The 18,094-nt window shown below is 38.7% G+C and overlaps 1 protein-coding gene across 1 annotated transcript in view; it reads right to left on the bottom strand.

Annotated features, from left to right (window-relative positions):
* Nucleotides 1-14,109: 14,109 nt before the first annotated feature.
* Nucleotides 14,110-18,094, bottom strand: part of LOC108490177 (melanoma-associated antigen 11-like) — a 10,769-nt gene continuing 6,784 nt past the window's right edge. Inside the window, 2 exon segments of the mRNA XM_029558450.1 lie at nucleotides 14,110-15,144; nucleotides 15,776-16,017. Of these exon segments, the coding sequence (XP_029414310.1) occupies nucleotides 14,110-15,144; nucleotides 15,776-16,017 (1,277 nt within the window).

The following is an 18,094-nucleotide window of genomic DNA, read 5'->3' as shown; positions in this document are numbered from 1 at the left end:
TAAAGGAACTACAAATGGCTGTTAAATAGCAAAAAGATTCAAAAGCAGCTTAATTTAAAAAGCACAAAGAGATTCTGGCTTGAAATGCCCAAATCTCAAATGTTTTTGTAATTGATGAGCTAAATAATATGATTCTTGAGTTTACAAATTTAAAAACTCTCACTGAAAGGTTAACATACCTTTATCTACTGTTTCTATGAAATCACACTTTGCAGCCTCAGAAATCCTGGTACTGAAAAGGTGGCATCGGAGTAAAAAGGCTATATTTCAAATGACATGGTGAGTAACAATTACATAAAAGGGTCAGTCTGCAGAAGTCATAAGAAGAAAAGGTTACTGGAAGAAGTACTCAAGAGAACATTTACTCTTTAAGAAGTAATCTCAAATGTGTTGAATTTTTAAAATAAAATTATAATAATTTTGATCTTTGGTCACTATTTTCTACTTTAGAATATTTAGAGCCAGAGTTGACAAGACACGTGGGACTGTTACAAAATCATTCTCTAAAAAGTAACTTCCTCTTGTTGATTGCAAAATACAGTTCCATAAACAAAACACATATCTATTTAAAAATTAATTTTATTGTAGAATTTGGAAGTAATAATTATAGCTTTTACATTTGAGTCTGAATTAAGCAAGCACTCTGCTTTGCAAACGATTTGAAACTCACACTTATTTACCTCTTTATTTGGTGGCAGTTTGATTTTTGTAAGTAAAATCACTAAACTTGTGCAGTGGTTGCATAGAAAACATCTGAGGCATTGTATGATTGTGCTTTAGCCATGGCAGACATAGCTTAAATTATAGAACTAAAATATGAAGAACTATGAGTAAGTACGTGCTGCCTACTTCTGAGAGAAGTTTTGTCCTTTATAATCAAGTAACATAATGCCACTGATTCACAGGGGGATTAAATTAATTCTGGGGATTAAAACACAAGAGTTACTAGTATCCATTTTTATCCAAGATGCTTACTCTCTAAAGTTTTGGTCCTATTGAAACATTTCAGTATATAAAAATACTGCAATGTTCATTCCCAAGAGAAAAGCAATTATCATGTGTGTGCTGGTCACAATGCTCAGTGTGATACCAATTTTGTTTTTCATTTAAAAAAAAAATACCATGCCCTTCAGAAAAAAATCCATCTTTTTGCTGTCTGCAAGAAACACATCTCACCTTCAAGGACAGGCACTACTTAGAGATGAAAGGATAGAAAGGAATATTCCAAGGAAAAGGCACTAAGAAACAAGCACAGGTTGCAATTCTAATATCTGACAAAATAGACATCAAAGTAAAAATAATCAGAAGAGATAAGGAGGGTCATTTCATTCTGATTACAGGAACAATTACCCAAGAAGATATTACAATCCTGAACCTATATGCACCAAACTCTGGTGCACCCAAATTCATAAACAAAACACTACAGGGCTTTAAGACACAGGTTAACCCCAACTCAATAATTGTAGGTGACTTCAATACCCCACTGTCTCCATGAGACAGGTCAACTGGACAAAGAATAAACAGAGAGACGTCTGAATTAAATGAAAACATACATAAAATGGACCTAATGTACATCTTCGGAATAGTTCACCCAAGCACCAAAGAATACACTTTCTACTCAACACCCCCATGGAACTCTTAAAAACTTGACCACATACTAGGGGCACAAAGCAAACCTCAACAAACACAAAAAATTGAAATAATTCCATGCATTCTATCAGACCATTATACAATAAAGCTCAAAATCAACACTGGAAGAAGGCCTAGTCACTACATGAACTCATGGTGATTAGACAACAAACTCTTAAACAATGAGTGGGTCAAAGGAGAAATTAAGAAAGAAATGAAAGAAATTCTGGAATTTAATGAAAACAACAATACAACACAACAAAACCTCTGGGACATTTTAAAAGCAGTCCTAAGGGAGAAATTTATAGCTCTGAGCACCTACATTTAAAAATTAGAAGGAGCCCAAATAATTGACCTAATACTGCAACTCAAGAGGTTGGAAAGGCAAGAGAAAATGAAACCAAACCCTATCAGAAGAGAAGAAACAACAAAAATCAGAGAAGAAATTAATGAAATAGAAACAAAGAAAACAATACAAAGTAACAATGAATCTAAGAACTGGTTCTTTGAAAAGATAAACAAGATAGACAGACCCTTGGCCCAGTTAACCACAAGAAAGGAAGGGCAAATCCAAATCAACAAAAATCAGAGATGAAAGGGGAAACATCACAACAGACACCCAAAAGATCCAGAACATCATAAGGGAATATTTTAAAAACCTGTACTCTATTAATTTGAAAATCTAAAAGAAATAGATACCTAAAATCACGAGAATCACCAAAGTTCAACCAAGAAGAGATCAACAGTTTAAATAGGCCCATAACACATAAGGAAATTGAAACAGTAATACAAAGCCTCCTGACTAAAAAAAAAGCTCAGGCCCAGATGGAGTTACAGCATAATTCTACCAAACATATAAAGAAGACCTGGAAGGAATGCTAGTTAAATTACTCAAAATGATAGAAATAGAGGGAGAACTCCCAAATTCCCTTTATGAAGCAATCATCACTCAAATACCCAAACCAGGTAAAGACACAACCAAGAAAGAAAACTACAGAGATGTATCCTTAATGAACATAGATACAAAAATTCTCAACAAAATACTTGCAAACCACATACAGATGTACATCAAAAAGATCATACACCATGATCAAATTGGCTTTATTCCAGAGATGCAGAGATGGTTTAATATATGCAAGTTAATAAACATCATCAGTCATATAAATGAACTCAAAGACAAGAACCACGTGGTTATCTCAATAGATGCAGAGAAGGCCTTTGACAAAATTCAACATGCATGTTCAAAGTCCTGGAGGGAGTGGGACTGAAGGGAAGATACCTCAACATAATTAAAGCCATATACAACAAACCCATAACCAACATCATTCTAAATGGAGAAAAACTGGAAGCATTCCCATTAAAATCAGGAACCAGAGAAGGAAGCACTCTATCTCCACTCCTTTTCAACATAGTGCTTGAAACTCCTGCTAGAGCAATTAGACAGGGGAAGAAAATCACAGGAGTACTAAATGGAAAGGAAGAGGTCAAACTAGCCCCTTTTGCAGAAGATATGATACTATACCTAAGAGATCCCAAAAGTTCCACCAGAAAACTCCTATAAATGACAACACTTTCAGTATAGTGGCAGATTATAAAATCAATCTACAAAAATCAGTAGCCTTTCTATATACCAATAACAAGCAATTGGAGAAAGAGTACAGGGAAATGTTCCCACTCACAATAACTGCAAAAAGTAATATCTTGGAATAAACCTGATCAAAGACACCAAATATCTCTGTGATAAAAATTTTAAATTGTTAAAGAAAGAGATCAAGGAAGACACAGGAGATGGAAAGACCTCCCATGCTCATGGATTGGAAGAAATAATATTGTGGAAATGACCATCCTACCAAAAGCAATACATAGATTCAATGCAATCCCAATCAAAATCCCCATGACATAATTGAGAGAATTAGAAAAAAACTGTCCTCAAATTTGTATAGAAGCACAGAAGACCCCAGAGAGCCAAAGCAACCCTGAACACCAAGCACAATACTGGGGGGATTTCTATAGCAGACCTCAAAGCATACTACAGAGCTCTAGTCATACAAATAGTGTGTTACTGGCATAAAAATAGACATCTAGATCAGTGGAACATCATTGAAGACCCAAGACCGAGTCCACACAATTTCACCCACCTGATATTTGACAAAGGTGCCCAGAATACACAATGGAGGAAAGACAGATTCTTCAACAAATGACACTGGCAAGACTGGATCTCCACCTGGAGAAGAATAAAACTAGGTCCTTATCATTTACCTTGCAGAAAAGTCAACTCCAAATGGATAAAAGACCTCAATTTGAAACTGGAAACCCTGGAACTATTAGAGGAAAATATTGCCACTGACCTACAAGATATGGGGGGTAAAAAGGGTTTTCGAAATGGAACACAAGTTGCTCAGGAATTAAGGTCAACAATGAAGAAGTGGGGCCTCATTAAACTAAAAAGCTTTTGTACAGCAAATGAAACAATACAAAAAGTGAAGAGAAATCCACAGAGTGGGAAAAAATCTTCGCCAGTGACCTCTGACAGAGGTTTAAAATCCAGAATATATAAAGAACTCAAAAAACAAAGAAGTGAGAAAGAAAATGACCCAATTAAATGATAGGCTAAAGATCTAAACAGAGAGTTCTCAAAGGAAGAAATAAAGATGGGTAAGAAGCATCTACAAAAGTGTTCAACGTCATTAGTAATTAGGGAAATGCAAATTTAAACCACCCTAAGGTTTCACCTTACCCCAATCAGACCAGTTAGGATCAAGAGAACAAATTATACCAAATGCTGGCAAGGATGTGGAGAAAGGGGAACACTCATTCACTGCTGATGGGATTACAAACTCATACAGTCCCTATGGAAAACAGTGTGGAGAACTCTTAAAAACACTAAAAAGGAGCCTACCATGTGGCCCGGCTATACCATTCCTTGGCATATGCCCAAAGGACTCATCCTACTGTAGGGACACTAGTACAATCATGTTTCTTGCTATTCTTTTCACAATAGCTAAGAGTTGGAAGCAACCTAAGTGCCCCTCTACTGACAAAAATGTGGTACATTTACACAATGGAGTTCTATTCAGCAGTAAAGAAAGATGAAATAATGAAATTGGCAGGTAAATGGATGAATCTAGAATCTGTTTTGCTAGTCTAGTCAAGGTTTATCTGAGAACGTTTGGTTTTCGCCCAAGCTTTATCTACATAGCACATGATAATGAAGAGTACCAGACTGGTGGAACTAACCTTCTTAGATGTTGAACAGCCGTACTTTGAGGCCTAGACTAATCTGGTCAGAGGGACTTAAGGTACAGTTTTTGCTCCTTGTCCTCTAAGGTCAATTAAGTTCCAGAGGACTATGGAGCATCTCTCAAAATGTCCTGTAACTGTAGTGAGTCACCTGGCCTCTTGTTTGGGGAGGCCATGAAGACCCCAGCAGATGGACTTGACCCAGTGTCAAGTCTACAAAGGAAAGGGTCAACACAGAGGAAACATTTCTTCCATGCTTCCATGTGTAGCCAGCCAAGGTCAAGCAGGACCTGTGACTGATCTTCACATAGAATTGGTAAAAGAAAGTAGATATGAGCTCCTCCCAAGCCCAGGTGACCCCTGTGGAACAGATCCTCAAACGACCTTAAGAGTAAAAATAAATCGGTTTATTTGGGCCAACTGTGTGGCCTTAAACACCCAAAAGGAAAGTATAACTAAAAATTAAAGTGAGCACTATATTTCTTTAAGAGTTCAAGAGATTTCAAGTACACTTCCCAAACATTAGACTTAAGTCCATATAAAATGTTATTTAGACAATTATTTCTCTTGATGATTTTGTTTCTAATCACAAAGTGCTGCTCAGATGTAAGACTTCTGCAATAATGTACTGCCTACCAGTAGTTATGGGAGACAATCCACTATTGTTCTAAAACCATGACTAAATTTGTTTTCTCCCCCTATCTGGAAGCCTTTGCCAGGGAACTGACACAGATTCTAGCCACTCCAACAGCTATTAAAGTACCTAAAAACAAATCCCGAGTCCATCACTCTCGAGTCCAGCCTTGGGAGACAAAAGAAAAATTAGGAGGAACCTAATGGAGAGATGCTTTTGGAAGCTCTCATCAAGAAATTCCAATGGACTCTGATATGAACATTTGAAATTTTCCCTGTTCTGACTTTTTTCTGGTTCCCTGTCTAGGACTTGTAGTGCTAACTGCACTTGCCTTACTTCTCCTCATCTGCTGGGCACCAGTCAAGGACTTTTTTTTTTCTCCTGACAGTTAAGAGATATGCAGTTTGGGAGTCTTTTTGATACACCTGATGAAGGGGTACCCCAGTTTCATCACCCTGCATCCCTGTTCAGCATGGAAGAAGCCAGAGAAGTCTGCATCCTGATTCCCTACTAACAATTTGGGTAACCTCTTCAGATGATGGTATGATGAGAATAGGAGGTAGGAATTGGCTAGGAATTTAGTGAAAAAATTCTCCAAAATAAAGTAGCCAGTTTCTTGGCTAAAAATCACAATGACCTTGGACCTCTTAGCAACACACTCTGTTCCAAAGGCCAAAAATGACAAAAATATTTGGGAGCTCTAATCTAATCCCTAAAAGATTTTAAGGTTACCACTTCAAAGGGGGGAATGTTAGAGTAGCATAAAGCCCCATAAAAAAAGAGTACATGAAGTTCTTTAGGAAAAAGTGATGGGGAGATATGGGAGGAGTTGGAGGGGAGGGAGTGGGCATGGATTTGATCAAAACACCTTATGTGAATGTTTGAAATTCTCAATAAATTTTTTTAAAGTTAAAAAATTCAGAAAGCACAAATAAATGACTTAATAATACAGCTCAAGACCCAGGAAAGGCAAAAACAAACCAAATTCAAACCCAGTAGATGAGAAGAAATAGCAGAAATTAATGAAATAGAAACAAAGAAAACAATACAAAGAATGAATGAATGTAAGAGCTGACTCTGTGAAAAAATGAAGAAGATGGAGAAAACTTTAGCCAAGTTAACAAAAAGAATCAAAATGAGCAAATCCAAACCAAGAAAATCAAAGATGAGAGGAGAAACATCACAACAGATACCAAAAAGACCCAGAGCAGTATAAAGAACTGTTTTACAGCCCTATACTTTATTAAATGCGAAAACCTAAATGAAATGGACAAATTTCTAAATTCATGGAAGCCATCAAAGCTACACCAAGAAGTCAACAGCTTAAACAGACCCATAACATATAAGGAAAGTGAAACAGCCATACAAAACCTCCCAATTAAAAAGTTGAGGGCCAGATGGATTTGGGGCAGAATACTCCTAGACATTCAAAGAAGATCTACAACAAATACTACTAAAATTACTCAGGAAGATAGAAAAAAAAAGGGAGAACTCCCAAACTCCTTTGTGAAGCCTGAAATATTTTAATACTCAAACCAAGTAAAAAGACAACAACCAAAGAAAGCTATAGGTCCAAAACCTCAATGAACATACATGCAAACATTCTCAATGAAATACTTGCAAACCACATACAGACATGCATCAAAAAGATCATCTACCATGAACAAGTTGTCTATTCCAGAGATGCAGGAATCGTCCAATATATGTAAATCAATTAATGTAACAAATGATATAAATGGACTGAAAAAGAAAAATCACATGGTCATCTCAATAGATGCAGAAAAGGCCTTTAACAAAACCCAACATCCTAAAAGTCTTAGAGTATTTCAGACTGGAGGGAACATACCTCAACATACTTAAAGCTATACACAACAACGCCATAGCCAACATCAGTCTAAATAGAGAAAAATGGGAAACATTCCCATTAAAATCTGGAATCAGACAGGGCTGTTCAGTATTTCCACTCTTTTTCAATATAGTGCTTGAAACTCTTGGTAGAGAAATAAGACAAGAGAAGGAAGTAAAATGGGTACCAATTAGAAAAGAGTTGGAATTGTTCTAATTTGAAAGTGATATGATAATATATTTAAGAGATCCCCAATAGTTCTCCAGATAACTTCTAGAAATGATCCACACTTTCAGTAAAGTTAAAGGTTACAAAATCAAATAACAAAAATTAGAAATGTTTCCATATATCAAAAAAGCCTTTGGATAGACTTCATGAAAAACCTCCTCCCATTTACAAGAGCATCAAAAACAAAGTCAAAGACCAAAGACATTAAAGATTTCTACAATAAAAAATTTTAAATCTTTGAAGAAAAAGATTAAGGAAGACAGCAGGCAATGGAAATACTTCCTTGCTCATGGATTAGTAGGATTAATATTATGAAAATGACCATCCAACCAAAAGCAATTTATGCATTCAATGCAATACCAATCAAAATCCCCATGATATTTTTCACAGGATTAGAAAAACATCCTAAAGTTCATATGGAATCACAAAAGATCCTGGAGAGACAAGGCATTCTTGAGTACAAACATCAATGCTGGGGAAATTGCCATTCCATATCTCAAACTACATTAAAGGCTATAGTCATAAAAACATCATGGCACTGACACAAAAACAGACACGTAGATCAGTGGAACACAATAGAAGACCCAAACATAGTGCTTGCAATTATCAGCAGACAGCTGATATTTGATAAATTTGCTAAGAACACACACTGGAGGAAAGAGCATCTTCAAGAAATGGGGCTGGCAATACTGAATTTCCACCTGTAGAAGAATGAAACTAGACACTTACCTGTCACCACTTATAAAATTCGGCTCCAAATGGATCAAAGACATTAATATAAAACCTGAAACTCTGAAATTGTTAGAAGAAAATATAGGCAGTACCCACAAGATATAGGTACGGGCAAGAACTTTCCAAATCGGACATCAATAAGTGGGACAATCAATAAGTGGGACAATCAATAAGTGGGAACTCATTAAACTAAAAAGGTCTGTATCTCAAAAGAAACAATAAAGGAAGTGAAAAGGAAACCCACAGAATGCAGAAAATCTTCACCAGCTGCACATCTGACAGATGATTAATATCCAGGATATACAAAGAACTCAAACAAACAAAACAAAACAAATAACAAAAAACCAAATAGACAAATTTAAAAAAAGGAATCAGGAGAACAAATGACCCAATAAAAATATGGGCTATGGATTTGAACAGGGAGTTCTCAAAGAAAAACAAATAACTAAGAAACACCTTTAAAAATGTTCAACATCCTTACTAATTAGAGAAATGCACATCAAACCACTTTAAAATTTTATCTTACTCCAGTCAGACTGGCTCAGATCAAGAGAACAAATGCTACCAAATGCTGGTGAGGATGTGGGAAAAGGGAAACACTCATTCACTGCGGTTGGGATTGCAAACCCATGCAACCACGGTTGCGGTTGGGATTGCAAACCCATGCAACCACGATGAAAGCAGTGTGGAGAACTCTTAAAATACTAAAAATGAATCTGCTGCATGACTTGGTTATACCACTCCTTGGCATATACCCAAAGGACTCATTTCACTGCAGAGATACTTGTACATCCATGTTTGCTGCTGCTCCTTTCACAATAACTGAGAAATGGAAACAACTTAAATGTCTCTCACATGCTAAATGCATAATGAAAATGTGTTACATTTACATAATGCCGTTCTACTCACTGTAAAAAAAGACAAAATCATGAAATTTGCAGGTAAATGGATAGTACTACAAATGTTATGGCAGGTGAAGTAACAAAGCCTCAGAAGAATAAGTGATGTTTGTTCTCCCTCATTTGTGGATCTTTTCACCAAATCCTTTCATGGGAGTATTTAACCTGGTAATCCCAGGAGCCAGGGAAATGGAAAGGAACCATGGAAGTAAAGGGCAAGAAAGAACCCAACAGAGGGAGCTAGTAGGAGACAAATGTTACAAAGGGGGAAATGGGAAAACAGGGATATTTAACAGGGAAGGGAAATGGGAAGGATATACAGGAACCACGGAGGTAAACGGGAAGAAGTAGCTCAAAAGGGGAGGGGGGATTTCAAGGGGAGAATTGGAAAAGAGGAGGTATTTAAATGGGGATGGAGGAGGGTGGGTTAGACAGAGAGAGGGAGAGAGGAAAGAGAGAGAGAGAGAGAGAGAGAGAGAGAGAGAGAGAGAGAGAGAGAGAGAGAGAGCAGCTAGAGCTAGATAATGCTTAGGTGGTATGAAAAACCAGAGGGAAATGAATTAGTTAAAAGTTCACTGGAATATACATGTACAATATTGGTACGTGAGTACATGTATATAGCTGAAGGCTATGTAACAGGAAACACAGTGCCAGGCAGGCACAGTGCCAGGATCCTTCCTTCGAGTTGTTGGTCAGGGTGGTCCAAGAGACATGAAAAATGACACAGGTTATTGCCACAGCCCTTGATTACCTCCCATAACTGAAAGCAAGACCCTATTGCTTAAGATAGGATGTACTTCTGACACAGGACTTGGAGCAATGGAGCCAGTACTGACCTAGAAGCCTCCTCTCTGAAGACTAGCTCTCATACTTATGGAGGGCGCTATGCTAGCTTCTAAGGGAGAAAATCAGTCAATGGTCCAACCCCACCTTTAAAGCATAACCACAGCAATGATCGGCACAGCAAACTACACAGGTACAGCAGTGGCACTTTTATCTTGAGGGTAATCAACAGCTGTCTAACTGGACTTAAAGTATGCTCAATGGGAGGGGTCTCATGTGTGGCACAGTAAGCATAGCCAAATACACATGGCTGTATTGGTCCTAGATTCTGGAGGAAACCCTAAGCCTGTCACATCCCTACACAAACTTAATTTCTTACTATATGCTAAATATGGATCTTTATATTTACACACATGTATACTACTTTCCACTAATTAAATAAGCTTCTAGTACAAAATCATGAATTCATAATAAGTGTCTGTGAGTTGCCCAACCCTAAGTAACACATCAACAATAGAATCTCTACACCTAAGGCTCAGGGAACATAGTGGAACCAGTGTTAGAGTGAATACTACATCTCTCAACTCTTATCAGGGAATTTTCCTCATGCAACAGAGGGCGAAGAACCCAGAATGTTGCAACTGACCAAAGTGTAGAGAATAAGAGACTACAGAGTGCGTGTCCCTGGCTAGGACTCCTATATTAAACATAACCTAGACAGGGTTAAGGGACCATTGCAGAAAAGTTGCTGGGCCAGAAAGATTGTAAGATCCAGGGATGGTACATGACCATAAGGAAACAGTCTTACAGGTTCCTAGGGACTTGCTCATATGAACTCACAGCAATGATGACAGCATGCACAAGACCCATACAAACTCAGTCAGGTAAAAAACAGTATAGAACTTGGAAATAGGCAGAAGGCCCCAGACTTAGTCAAGGAACTATTGGTAGTTGATAACTGCTGAGTGAGTGTTGGTCTTCTTTTTGGGAGTGATGCTAGAAAGGCTGAAGAGGCTCCAGAGGAAGAGCTCACACTTGAAAGACTGCTAGGTACACAAACCTGTCTTTATAGGCTTTAACATATAAGGCAGAATGTGTGAAATCCTGTGGGTGGGCTATAGGAGGGTGCAAACAGGGAAGATCTAAATATGATTAAAATGTGCTGCATGATATCCTCAAAACTTCAATAAATATGTTGAAAGAAAAAATTCTACATATCCTAGAGATCTAGTAGTGGGCCTTCAAAGCTATAGGACCTGAGAGCCGAAGAAACCTAAAATTCTTGAGAGCTGCCCTCCCCCACAAAAAAATGAAAGAGCTTGAAATCTCAAGAAACCTACAGAGCATTTGGAACAGAGTATGTTGCTAAGAGGCCCAAGGACATTTTGACATTTAGCCAAGAAACTGGCTACTTTAGTCAGCTAAGAATGAATCACACTTGATATTCAGGAAACCCAAAAGTAAACAGTGATACAATCTATTATGTAATATTTTGGCAGAACGTCACTTTCGTGTGGGCTTTATATAAATGTGACCATTAGGTCAGATGCCTTAGCCTTTGCTGTCACCGGCCAGCCTGTGTGTGTCTCTCTCTTGGCCTGTGGGCCTACTTCCATTTAGACTGTGTGCCAGTATACAGGTGTGTCTATGCCAGCCTGTACGCAGTCCATGTGTGCCAGCATGTACTTGGTTGCCTGTTGTTGCCTGCCTAGTGACTTGTGTGCCAGTAAATAGTGTATGTCTTATCTGCCAAAGGCTCCTTGTGATCTCTTCGAACTCCCCGCTTCCTGTGACACCCCCCCCCACTCCGCTTTCTTTCCTGTCACTGGAGTTTGGACCTCATTCAAGCCCACAGAATAGATCAGCCAAAATGATGCTCAACAAATAAAACTAAGGAGTGTTTCTCATTTAAACAATGATGTTTAATTTGGAGTTGAACTTGTTTTTTTCCAGCTGCAGGGAACTCAAAACTCCTATTTTGTATCAAGGGCACACCACCTTCCTTTGTTTTTCAATTCAAACACATTTGTATTAATTTCATCATTCCCTTGGAGTATGATACACTGTATTCTATGCAACCTGATGAAAATGTCTGTGTCCTGAGGGCTGAAGAGTTGGCTCAGTGATAAGGCGTATTTCCTGCTCTTCCAGAAGACCCAGGTTTTGCTTTCCAATATCAGCCTGTACACATGCACTGCACATGCATTCACTCAGGCACATATACACATACACGTATAATTAAATAGCTGATTGTGGTGATGTACACATTTAATCCCAGCACTTGGGAGCCAGATCCAGGTGGCTGTTGAGGCAGGGCTGGTCTAGAGATTTATAGACCAGTTAGAATTACACGGAGACCCTCTCTCAAAAAACCATAAAAACAAAACAAAACAATTTTTTAATTCATTAAAAATTAATCTTTTTTAAAAAAAAAAAAAAAAAACAAAAAACAAAAAACAAAACAAAACAAAAAAAACGTCCTTTTCCAGACTGGTGAGATGGCTCAGCATGGAAAAACACTTGCTACAGAAGCATGAGGGCCCGAGTTCAAATACTCAACCACCATGTAAAAAGCTAGGTTTGCAGCAGCAGGCACCTGCTACTCAAGCATGATGATGGGGAACAGAGACAAGAGGATTCCTGAGCTTGTTAGCTACTACCATAGGTCCAGGATCAGTGAAGGACCCTGTCTTCATGTAATGAGGAGAGTGATAAAGGAGGTCACTGGATGTCTGAATGTTCTCTTAGCCTCTTCCCATTGGTATAAACACACACACACACACACGCACGCACGCACGTGCATGGATGTACAACACATACTCCAACCCTACATACATATGCACGAAAAAAGCCGTTTAGCCAGATGTGGTGGCACACACATTTAGTCTCAGAATTCTGGAGGCAGGGCTAGGTGGATCTCTGTGAGATGGAGGCCAGCCTGCTCTACATAGTGAGTTCCAGGTCATTTGGGGCTGTAGGGAGACCTTCTCTCAAAAAAGACCCCCCCAAATTCCTTTAATGAAACAGGATATAGCTCTACTGAAAATAAAGAGTTGAGTGGCATCTTGATACCTCTTCTCAAGAGAGTATCACACATAGTTGTCAGAAAATCCCTGGATATCCTGTTTGTATCTTCTGTGTGGTATCTGCACTAGCACCAGCACCTAGATTCCTAACATCCCTATCCCAGGTGGAAGTTTAATCCTGGTGTGCTCTACATTCCAAAGCATGTTTAAGATGGGTTTCCTTTTCCAAAGTTAGTCTCTCTATTGAAAGATGCACCATCTGAAGGACTGGGCCTTGCTCACCACTCCCCCATCTCTGCCTGTGACTGTGTCCTTAATGAAATTACTTTACACTGAATATAGCAATTCCTTATTCTCTAAATTACCTTAATTAAATAATTTATATTTTTCTTGAATCTGGAAACTTTTCTTCATAGTCTCTTTTTACTTATCTTCACATCACATCTGCTTCCTTATTTGTAGCTATTGCTATGCTCTAAACTCCTATGGACATTATATAGATTTTTTTTGTTATCATTTTGAGTACCAACTGGGGGATTGCCCAAACATCAGAGGCTCAAATAATATTTAGGAAAATAATGAAGCACTGATGGAGTGAATAACAAGTTTATTTCAGTTTTCTAATTCATACATTGAGTAAAGTAGCCAAATCCAAGTTTATTTCAATGGATATTTCAAACAAAAGACAAACCCATACAGTCAATTAGGAGTTTATCAATTTACTTTTGTTTCATCCCCTTCTGACATCGCATATCAAAGAAAGTATGCTTTTTCCAGTTCCATGTTACTTATACAATATTGAAGTTTGCAAAGAATTTCCAATTCATTTTTAAAGCAACAAAATTCTTAGTTTTAAATTGACATGTAGCAAGAGATGTGTCAAGCATGGTATCAAGAAACAAAGATCGTGAAACAAGTTAATTTTACGTCAAAGGAACATTTGGAAAGCAACAAAGAAAATATGCTTGTAATTTACTCATGTATAACAGAAAAAAAAAGACAAATATTTTGTTGCAGTAGCCCATAAATCCTGCACTACATAGAAAGCTGACAATTTTTTAAGCAGGATATAGAAATTGTACTCAATTGCAGCTAAGTGTGGGAGGAGCTGCCAGGCTTGCAGGAGGGTGAAACCTTGGTATTAGCAACTGGGCAACCCAAAGCTGCAGCTCTCCTTTCCGCTCTCTCTATTTGATCTCTAAGAGCTTCTTGATACTGACTTGGAAAGTCACTAGCAACAGTATCATTGATCTTAGCACAAACTTCCAGAACTTTCATTTTTCTCCTTTCAATGTGGGAGTGGAAACCCCACAGGAAATGATAGCTTGGTGGATTACTATCAGGCACCTTGTGGATCTCAAGGTAGTTTTGCTTAACCAGATCTTCGGTGATGAGACTTCAGGGCTCCCCAAAGATTAAATGCTTCCTGCCCGCATATACTCCCAACACATTTAGGTATCCCCAGATCACTTCCTCGCTGGCACGATTGTCATTTGTAAAGATCACACCCAAGATGGTCATCAAGAGACCCATCTTGGCCAAACCTCTCTTGCCACTTAGAATTTCTTGAGCAGAGAGGCCTAGCTTGCTGACAAGGGCATAGGAGTGGTTAGTGGAATTGATTACCTTCAGCTGCATGCCAAAAACCAACTCCATGCGACTGGTGGTCTTTCTAAGAATGTGAGGAAACTGTGTCTTGAAGTTTTTGCTGACCACCTTCAGCATGTCAGCAACTGTAAAGTACTCACTCTTCCGAAATTTCTGCAGCAGGAGCTCAACCAAGATACTGGCTTTCCTGGTGAGAATATCTCTGCATATTGGCTGACTGGGGAGTGCTGCCTGGCAGACACTTGAACTTTCCTCATCAGCACCTGTATTAGAACCCTTAGCATCTACATCAGATCCTGTCCAGGACACGCCTGCATCAGGAAAACTAGGGGATGCAGCTCCCTGGGGGGTGTGGGCATCAGCAGAGCTTGAGGTATCATTTTGGACAACAGGAGGAGATGCTGGCTCCTCCTCTGCAGCTGGCTGAGCACGCTGGCTAACCTGCCCCCCCCCCGCCCCGTGCAGGAAGACTTTTGGCATGAAAGCGGCCCTTATTTTTGTGGCCCCTAGGCATGACAGCTGAGCTCAGACAGAGCAAACAGGACTGCAGTCAGGAAAGCTGGCAAGGATGGAATCTGGAGGGAGTAAAATGACAACTTATGAGCACAATACCCTAATAAGACAGAGCATACTCTCTCTTTTAAGGCGGCTTTCCTAGAAAGCACATTTCTGGAAATACATCAGATTCGTGTTCTCCTCCTCAGCAGGCTTCCTGAGATCCCTGCAGAGGAAATAGTTTGTTAGGTTAAAGTTTGGGGCTTCCTGGCATAAGAGAAAGGACTGCTTTCTCTAATCAAGATTCGGAATTCTCATTGTTTACGTCACAACCACCTAGGCATCATTGGTAAAGCCTGGATCCCCACTTCCCTCTGCTACTCTGAAGTTCACACTACAAACCACCCTAGTTCCACACAGAAAACATTAAAGAGCTTTTCACTGTCACTACTTTGGACCCCGTGACTCCCAGGGCTGGCATGAGGGGAGACATTTTAGGGCCCTAGCAACAGCTGTTAGTCAGGGTGTGATTCCCACAGAGACAAAAGAAAGCTCCCACCTCTCGATTCTCCCAAAGACCAATGTAAGGTGGTAAGTATTCCAGGCTTTAGGATTGCCCTGACTACTCATGATATCACACTAAGGCAGAGTTTACCTCGTCTGCCCCAGACCCAACCAGTTCTGGAGGAAGAAATCCTGCAGATCTTCTTGATAAGCTTATCTGTAATACACGAGGACCCCAAAATTTCCCCTTCTGCTTCATGAGTCCACCAGCCTCCTGCCTAGGGCTCCGTTCCTTGAGACACTTGGGGAAGTTAATGGCCTCTGGATCTAACCACCATGTTCTGGTGCTCTTGAGAGGACCAAGCAGGGGGCAGAGCCTATGAGGTCTCCTTTCTAGAAGGAATTCACCAGGGTTTAGGATTAACACAGTCTTAACTCGAGGTACTCTTTAAGTCATGGGAAAAGAACTGAACACCCTCTTACTTGACTGGAGGCCACACCTCGAAGACCAGGGTCTCGCCGCCACCACTACTGGTCTCGCTGCCACCACCTGCCAGAGAACCAGAAATCCGGGTCTTCCTCTTCCAGGACTTCCTCTTCTGCCTCCCCTCCCCCACCCCCTGTGCACCTGCTCCTCTGAAAAGAACTCCAGGAGTGGAAGTGTACAAGTCCTCTTGTTCCAGTGTAAGAGAGTTCCCAGAAAGCTTTGATTTGTTGTTGTTGATTTTGCAAGTGGCTAGGATGTGTCCCTCTTGAATAAGTCAAGAATTTTAGGCCAAACATCTCATTTCCACAGAATCCCGAATAGGAAGCGACATTTGAACCGTGCCCACACCCTCACTATGAATTATGGATAGGGCTTTTTGAGGTCTATCTTCTTCTGTGGTTGGGACCTTACTTCTTATGAAAGTAAGTGCTCGTGTAAAAAATTATTTACGTATTTATTGGTAGTTTCATTGTGTAAACAATACTGTGTACACCCTTTTAAATTCACATTATGTGTATAGTAAGGCTTGATGGTGGGAATGTTAGACAATTGGATTTATTATGCTCTCCTTTGTCTCAGTGCATGTACTGTAATATGATGTGGAGATCATTTCTGGTTATGTCTGTTGGGTTTCAGTTTTTTGATGTCCAAGTGTTTCCCCAAATTTGAGAAAATTTTCACTATTATTTCAATTAATAGGTTTTCTATATTTTTAGTATAATACCCATGTATTTTTAACTATGCATTGTTCTTAAGGTTGATCTCTTAATGTTATCAGGTCTACCATGCTCTAATCAGTTTTTGTTTACTATCAGAACATGGTAATTAATCAACATTGTTTTCCAGCCCTGTTAATCTTATCCAAGTTTCTGGTGAGGTTTCAGCTGATTTTCTTTTTTACTTGAATTATTGAGATTTCAATTCCAAGATTTCTGTTTGCTCTGGCTGCGAATTATTTTTCCACACCCTCTTTGCCTTCCTTAATTCACTCTGCTGTTTATTTATGTCCACTTTCTAATCAGCAGCCATATTTAATGTTATATTTTTAAGTATTCTCTGGTGATTCATACTTTGATATCTTTTAATTCAATTACCAAAGATCTATGAACCTTTGAGGAATTTATGTTGTCCTGTTTCTTCATATTTCTTATACTTTGATAGGGTTTTCATATGTTTGGAGATAGATGTTGCTCTTTCATTTTAAAAACATTATTTATTTTATTTTTATATGCATGAGTGTATTCCCTGCTTATAGGTAAGTGCACCCATATTGTGCAATGCCCATGGAGATCAGAAGAGGGCATCAGATTCCCAGGAATTGGAGTTACAGGTGGTTGTTAGCTGCAATGTGGGTACTGGGAATTGAACCTAGTTCCTCTTCAAGAGCAGCCCACAGTACTCTTAACCACTGATCCATGTCTTCAGCCTCTTCTCTTCCACTTTTTCTTCTTATTGAACAGCCTCTCTTATGCAGTTGATTTCTTCTCTAGAAACACAGAAGAGATCATAGCAACCATAATAATGCCAAAGCAAATTGAATATAGAAATAAAATAAAAACCATTTGAAACAACTGAATTACCAAGTATCATAGAAAAGAAAAACAACAAAAATGATATATAATAAATGAATTGAAAAGCAAAATCATCATAATAAGTTAATAAAATAGAAAGAAATATTGATTAAGGATAATCAAGAAGAACCTGAAAAATAGAAAATAGGAGTAAAGTTAAATATTGCAAGAAAAGAAAGAGATTAAAGCAAATACCATTAATGAATAGAGAAGCCTTGTAAGGTAGTGTACACCTATAATCTGGACTGTCCTAAAATTGAGGAAGGTGGATTCTGAATTAGAGATCAACCTGGGTTACATAACAAACCTCACCATGTCAAAATGAGAAAGAAACATAATTTAAAAATGAGCACAGAAATTTTATGTAAAAAATTACATTAATGTGGGAACAAGATAAGAGAGGCAAAAGAAG

Source organism: Nannospalax galili, unplaced genomic scaffold (assembly GCF_000622305.1).
Source record: "Nannospalax galili isolate Female #2095 unplaced genomic scaffold, S.galili_v1.0 scaffold7, whole genome shotgun sequence".
Classification (NCBI taxonomy): domain Eukaryota; kingdom Metazoa; phylum Chordata; class Mammalia; order Rodentia; family Spalacidae; genus Nannospalax; species Nannospalax galili.
This window is presented reverse-complemented; position numbering and strand designations above follow the sequence as displayed.